Raw genomic sequence first — 7,033 nt, forward strand, 5'->3', positions numbered from 1 at the left:
ATCCCATATGGGATCCATTCAATCCCATATCAGCAATGGAATCCATTCGATCCCATACGGGATCCATTCAATCCCATATCACCTATAGGATGTCCTATAGGATTTGGGCTTTATATGGGGTTAAAACAGGCCTTGAACATCAATATTATGGGTACCCAGGACTGAGAAACCCCATAGGGAACATCCCAAGTTCCCATGGGGGAATTTTGGGGTAGATTTGGGTGATTTTGGGACTAAAAATGCTCTTTTTTCCTCCCTACAGGCTGCCAACACACCTGGAAACAGGTGAGTAAACTGGGTCCATATTGGGTTCAATGGGAGGGGTAACAAATAAACAGGGATAATCAGCCCCAAAATGGGGCCGATTCCCTTTAATTTGTGCTGATTTGGTTCCAAATTGGGATTTTAATCGATTTTAATGGTGTTTTATTCCCCGTTCCCAGCATTGAAAGTTGGATGTTCTGTAAACCGGAGCCCGGATTTCATGAAATCGAGAAGAAATTAAAGAGTTTCGCCCAAAAAAGCGCCGTGTTGAAAGAGGTGCTGCTGGAGTTCAAGGGTGAGCAATGGGAAATCCTAGTGGGGTCTATATGGACCTGGAGTCCTATTGGGGTGAATAGGGACCTGAGCTCCTCCTATGGGGGTCCATATAGACCAGAGCTCCTAATGGGGTCCATATAGACCTGAGCTTCTGCTGGGGTCCATATAGACCTGAGCTCCTCCTATTGGGGTCACCCCTATTCAAGGGTGAGCAATGGGAAATCCTATTGGGGTCCATATAGACCTGGAGTCCTATTGGGGTCCATATAGACCTGGAGTCCTATTGGGGTCCATATAGACCTGAGCTCCTCCTGTTGGGGTCCATATAATCCTGGGCTCCTATTGGGGTCCATATGGACCGGAGCTCCTCCTATTGGGGTCCATATAATCCTGGGCTCCTATTGGGGTGAATAGGGACCTGAGCTCCTCCTATTGGGGTCCATATAGACCTGAGCTCCTCCTATTGGGGTCCATATGGACCTGGAGTCCTAATGGGGTCCATATAGACCTGAGCTCCTCCTATTGGGGTCCATATAGACCTGAATGGGGACCTGGAGTCCTATTGGGGTCCACATAGAACTGAGCTCCTAATGGGGTCGATATAGACCTGAGATCCTCCTATTGGGGTCCATATAGACCTGAGATCCTCCTATTGGGGTCCATATAGACCTGAGCTCCTTCTATTGGGGTCCATATGGACCTGAGCTCCTCCTATTGGGGTGTATGGGGACCTGGAGTCCTATTAGGGTGAATAGGGACCTGAGCTCCTCCTTTTGGGGTCCATATAGACCTGAGCTCCTCCTATTGGAGTCCATATAGACCTGAATGGGGACCTGAAGTTCTATTGGGTTGAATAGGGACCTGAGCTCCTTTTATTGGGGTCCATATAGACCTGAACTCCTATTGGGGTCCATATAGACCTGAATTCCTCCTATTGGGGTCCATATAGACCTGGAGTCCTATTGGGGTCCATATTGACCTGAATGGGGACCTGGAGTCCTATTGGGGTGAATAGGGACCTGAGCTCCTCCTATGGGGGTCCATATAGACCTGAGATCCTCCTATTGGGGTACATGAAGTCCTATTGGGTTGTATAGGGACCTGAGCTCCTATTGGGGTCCATATAGACCTGGAGTCCTATTGGGGTCCATATAGTCCTGAGCTCCTCCTATTGGGGTACATGAACTCCTATTGGGGTCCATATAGACCTGAGCTCCTCCTATTGGGGTCCATATAGACCTGAGCTCCTCCTATTGGGGTCCATATAGACCTGAGCTCCTTCTATTGGGGTCCATATAGACCGGAGCTCCTCCTATTGGGGTCCATATAGACCTGAGCTCCTAATGGGGTCCATATAGACCTGAGCTCCTCCTATTGGGGTCCATATAGACCTGAGCTCCTCCTATTGGAGTCCATATAGACCTGAATGGGAGCCTGAAGTCCTATTGGGGTGAATAGGGACCTGAGCTCCTCCTATTGGGGTCCATATAAACCTGGAGTCCTATTGGGGTGAATAGGGACCTGAGCTCCTCCNAGTCCTATTGGGGTGAATAGGGACCTGAGCTCCTCCTATTGGGGTCCATATAAACCTGGAGTCCTATTGGGGTGAATAGGGACCTGAGCTCCTCCTATTGGGGTCCATATAGACCTGAGCTCCTATTGGGGTCCATATAAACCTGAGCTCCTCCTATTGGGGTCCATATAGACCTGGAGTCCTATTGGGGTCCATATAGACCTGGAGTCTTATTGGGGTCCATATGGACCTGAGCTCCTCCTATTGGGGTCCATATAGACCTGAGCTCCTATTGGGGTCCATATAGACCTGGAGTCCTATTGGGGTCCATATAGACCTGAGCTCCTAATGGGATCCATATAGACCTGAGATCCTTCTATTGGGGTCCATATAGACCTGAGCTCCTCCTATTGGGGTCCATATAGACCTGAATGGGGACCTGAACTCCTATTGGGGTGAATAGGGACCTGAGCTCCTCCTATTGGGGTCCATATAAACCTGGAGTCCTATTGGGGTCCATATGGACCTGAGCTCCTCCCATTGGGGTCCATATAGACATGAACTCCTCCTATTGGGGTCCATATAATCCTGGGCTCCTATTGGGGTCCATATAGACCTGATCTCCTCTATTTTATCCCCACAGAGAACCTTCGTTTTGAGCTGGAGAACGATACAGGTGAGGACTGTTGGCTTTTAAAATGGGGTTAATGGGGTTTTCTGCCCCATAGCGGCCTGGTTCTGCCCCATAGATCCCCATAGACACCCCATAGCCCTATAACAGAGCTCTGGTCCCTAAGGATGCACCTTAAAAGCACCCTAGAGCCTCCATAGAGCCCTGGTTCTGCCCCATAGATACCCCATAGATCCCCATAGATGCCCCACAGAGCCGCATAGGCCACCATTAAACCCCATATGACCCCATAGAGCCCCATAGACACCCCGTAGAGCCCCATAGAGCCCCATAGACACCCCATAGAGACCCATAGACACCCCATAGAGCCCCATAGGCCACCATTAAACCTCATAAGACCCCATAGAGCCCCATAGACACCCCGTAGAGCCCCATAGAGCTTCATAGACACTCCATAGAGCCCCATAGAGTCCCATAGACACCCCATAGGCCACCATTAAACCTCATAAGACCCCATAGAGCCCCATAGACACCCCGTAGAGCCCCATAGAGCCCCATAGACACCCCGTAGAGCCCCATAGAGACCCCATAGCCCTATAACAGAGCTCTGGTCCCTAAGGCTGCACCCTAAAAGCCCCCTGACCCTTCAAACATAGGAATATGATGAAGCAGGACGTCTTACACCTCTCATATCTCCATCCCCTTCCATAGGAGACCTGTCTCTGGACCCAGACACAGCCAACCCCTACCTGGTTCTATCAGAGGACAAGAGGAGCGTGAGGCTTCGCAGCGCCCCCCAGGAGCTTCCTTCCAACCCTAAAAGATTCGATTACTCCTTCTCCGTGCTGGCAGCTGAGGGTTTTACAGCCGGGAGACACTATTGGGAGGTGGAAGTGGGAGATGGGGAGAGTTGGGTGTTGGGAGCAGCACGTGAGTCAGTCAGGAGGAAAGAGAAGATCGATTTCGCCCCCGAAGAGGGAATTTGGGCCATAGGGTTGAATTGGAAAGGGAAGAATTGGGATCAATATCAGGCTTTCACCTCCCCCGAGACGCCCCTTTCTTTATGTGAAAGACCCAGGAAGATCGGGGTGTATCTGGACTACGAAGGGGGTTGGGTGGCGTTTTATAACGCCGAGAACATGGCGCCCGTCTTCACCTTCACGGCGGCCTTCACCGAGAAGATCTTCCCTTTCTTTTGGCTCTTCTACGTGGGCTCCTCGCTTTCCCTTTGTAATTAATTTGCCTGGTTTCGTGCCCATTTTAAGCCAATATTGCCCCATTTGAGCCCCATTCGACTCTTAGACCCTCGGCTTCCCGTTGTCCTCCTCCAGCTCCGTAGGGTTCGGATGCTTTTGGTTTTATCTTAACTTTTAGAAGCCCTTTTTTTTTTGGATTCTTTTAACCCAAAAAAGAGCCCTCTGGGGTTGGGGGGGAGTCAGACATTGAGGGTGGGTGGACCTGGCTGCTTGGATAGCCCCCCAAATAGGGTTTGATTGACGCCCTATAGAGAAGGGGGTGGGCTTTTATCCCCTATAGAGATGGGGGTGGGCTTTAACCCCCATATAGAGATGGGGGTGGGCTTTAATCCCCTATAGAGAAGGGGGTGGGCTTTAACCCCCCTATAGAGATGGGGGTGGGTTTCAATCCCCCCGATGGAGAAAGGGGTGGGCTTTAACCCCCCTATAGAGATGGGGGNGGGGTGGGCTTTAACCCCCCTATAGAGATGGGGGTGGGTTTCAATCCCCCCGATGGAGAAAGGGGTGGGCTTTAACCCCCCTATAGAGATGGGGGTGGGTTTCAATCCCCCCGATAGAGAAGGAGGTGGGCTTTAACCCCCCTACAGAGAAGGGGGTGGGCTTTAACCTCCCGATAGAGATGGGGGTGGGCTTTAATCCCCCTGTAGGGAAGGAGGTGGGCTTTAACCCCCCTATAGAGGTTGGGGTGGGCTTTTATCCCCTATAGGGAAGGGGGTGGGCTTGAACCCCCCTATAGAGAAGGGGGTGGGCTTTAACCCCCCTATAGGGAAGGGGGTGGGCTTTAACCCCCCCGATAGAGAAGGGTGTGGGCTTTAACCCCCCTATAGAGATGGGGGTGGGCTTCAATCCCCCCGATAGAGAAGGAGGTGGGCTTTAACCCCCCTATAGGGAAGGGGGTGGGCTTTAACCCCCCTATAGAGAAGGGGGTGGGCTTTAATCCCCCTGTAGAGAAGGGGGTGGGCTTTAACCCCCCTATAGAGATGGGGGTGGGTTTCAATCCCCCCGATGGAGAAGGGGGTGGGCTTCAATCCCCCTATAGAGAAAGGGGTGGGCTTTAACCCCCCTAAAGAGAAGGAGGTGGGCTTTAACCACTATAGAAATGGGGGTGGGCTTTAATCCCCCTATAGAGAAGGGGGTGGGCTTTAACCCCCTATAGAGATGGGGGTGGGCTTTATCCCCCTATAGGGAAGGGTGTGGGCTTTAATCCCCCTGTAGGGAAGGGAGTGGGCTTTTATCCCCCTATAGATAAGGGGGTGGGCTTTAACCCCCCTATAGAGAAGGAGGTGGGCTTTAACCCCCCTATAGAGAAGGGGGTGGGCTTTAACCCCGCTATAGAGAAGGGGGTGGGCTTTAACCCCCCTATAGAGAAGGAGGTGGGCTTTAAACCCCCTATAGAGAAGGGGATGGGCTTTAACCCCCCGATAGAGAAGGGGGTGGGCTTTAACCCCCCCATAGAGAAGGGGGTGGGCTTTAACCCCCCTATAGAGAAGGGGGTGGGCTTTAACCCCCCTATAGAGAAGGGGTTGGGCTTTAACCCCCATATACAGAAGGGGGTGGGCTTTAACCCCCCCTATAGAGAAGGGGGTGGGCTTTTACCCCCCTATAGGGAAGGGGCAGCTCTGGTTTAGGTATGAGCTCAACGCGTGCTTGCAACTCATCCTTGTGACCCTGCCGTGCCTGTTTGTGTCTCTTTTACTGTTAACTTCTGTTTTAATGGGGAAATAAAAGTTGCTGTGCATATAAAAACAACAACGATAAAAGGATCCACAGCTGCTCTTCATCCACGGGTGGGTGAATTGGGGGGAGGGGTCCCATCCCCAGCAGCAAATGGGGCCCAATGCGCCGTCATCCCTTAAATCCATCCTTCTCCCCCCCTATATCCCATCATGGGGGTCTTCCATGGTGCCTAATGACTATATCACTATTACACAGTGCCTAATTCTATAGGTAAGAAGGAGCCTGAGGGTGGGGAGGGGGGTCTGCAAGGCTCAGGGTTGGGGTAGAGCTCTTAATTAGTCATAATTAGTCACTGTTAATAATGGGATGTGAAAGCAGCGCCCTGAGTTGCGTCGGAACCCCATCCAGCTCCATTCATCTTAATGATCCCCCTTCATTTCTACACCCGAATTAAACCTTTAGATAAGGGAACGGTGATGAATTTAACCCGTCTGCTTTCCGTAAAGCCCTTCAGGAAGCGAGAAATGTGCTTTTTATTACCAAAAAAACAGCCTTTATTTGTCTGGATCCATTCCGACAGCAACGTTAACACCCAATAGCATCGGATCATGCCTTTAAATCTCTTATTACTCAACCAGAGCTGCAGCAGGAGGTGCGTCCCCATCGCCCCCATTACCCCCATTACCCCCATCACCCCCATTACCCCCATCACCTTTCTCCTCTCCACTCATAGCATCCCCTATGGGAAGCTCAGCTTCTATCCCCATCCCTACGGCTGGAGGTGGTGGTGGTGGGGATGATGGCGCAGCTTGGGGCGGTGTAGAATCGGGGTGGCTTTTGCTCTTATGGGCCGTGACATTGTCCTTCTTCTCGAACTTTTTGCCGCAGAGATCGCAGGAGAACTGGTAGAAGGAGTCCGCATCGTGTTTCTTCATGTGCCAGTTGAGGGAAGCCTTCTGCCGGCACGTGAAGCCGCAGATCTCACACCTATTTTAGGGGGGGGGATATAAGGGGTAAAGCAAAGGGATGGAGGAGAACATCCCCCTTCTGATGTGAAGGGGCTCAGCCACTCACTGGAGGGGTTTCTCTCCTGTGTGGATGCGTCTGTGGATGATGAGGTTGCTGCTGGTCCGGAAGGAGCGGGCGCAGAACTCGCAGATGTAATCTCGTTTGTCTATGGGGCAGAGGAGATAAAAAGTGGGGTGGTGGGGGATGCTTCGGTTGGGCTGAGCAGATAGGAGGCTTTAAGATGTGGTTTAGGGTTTAGAACTCGTTGATTTAGGGGCCAGAATGCTTCCAAAACGTAGTTTAGGATCTAGAACCATTTGGTTTAGGGGCCAGGTTGTGTTGTAGGATCTAGAACTCTTTGGTTTAGGGTCCAGGATGTGGTTTAGGATCTAGAACTCTTTGTTTTAG

General features: G+C 51.5%; 2 protein-coding genes and 1 long non-coding RNA gene across 3 annotated transcripts in view; 2 read left to right on the top strand and 1 right to left on the bottom strand.

Annotated features, from left to right (window-relative positions):
- LOC107307686 (tripartite motif-containing protein 15-like) overlaps nt 1-4,371 on the top strand; it is a 5,228-nt gene extending 857 nt beyond the window's left edge. The window contains exons 2-5 of the mRNA XM_015851204.2: nt 263-285; nt 444-559; nt 2,697-2,729; nt 3,396-4,371. Coding sequence (XP_015706690.2) covers nt 263-285; nt 444-559; nt 2,697-2,729; nt 3,396-3,922 — 699 coding nt within the window. The 3' untranslated portion in view covers nt 3,923-4,371. The remainder of the gene's footprint in view (nt 1-262; nt 286-443; nt 560-2,696; nt 2,730-3,395) is intronic.
- Nucleotides 4,372-4,386: 15 nt separating this feature from the next.
- Nucleotides 4,387-6,537, top strand: LOC116652707. The gene is made up of 3 exons (XR_004305852.1): nt 4,387-5,727; nt 6,080-6,269; nt 6,506-6,537. It is a non-coding gene; the product is annotated as an uncharacterized LOC116652707 (long non-coding RNA).
- Nucleotides 6,154-7,033, bottom strand: part of LOC107307685 (zinc finger protein 692-like) — a 15,326-nt gene continuing 14,446 nt past the window's right edge. Inside the window, exons 10-11 of the mRNA XM_015851203.2 lie at nt 6,692-6,791; nt 6,154-6,604 (exon numbers count right to left, since the gene is read on the bottom strand). Of these exons, the coding sequence (XP_015706689.1) occupies nt 6,244-6,604; nt 6,692-6,791 (461 nt within the window). The 3' untranslated portion in view covers nt 6,154-6,243. The remainder of the gene's footprint in view (nt 6,605-6,691; nt 6,792-7,033) is intronic.

This window comes from Coturnix japonica, unplaced genomic scaffold (assembly GCF_001577835.2).
Source record: "Coturnix japonica isolate 7356 unplaced genomic scaffold, Coturnix japonica 2.1 chrUnrandom778, whole genome shotgun sequence".
NCBI classification, from domain to species: Eukaryota; Metazoa; Chordata; class Aves; order Galliformes; family Phasianidae; genus Coturnix; species Coturnix japonica.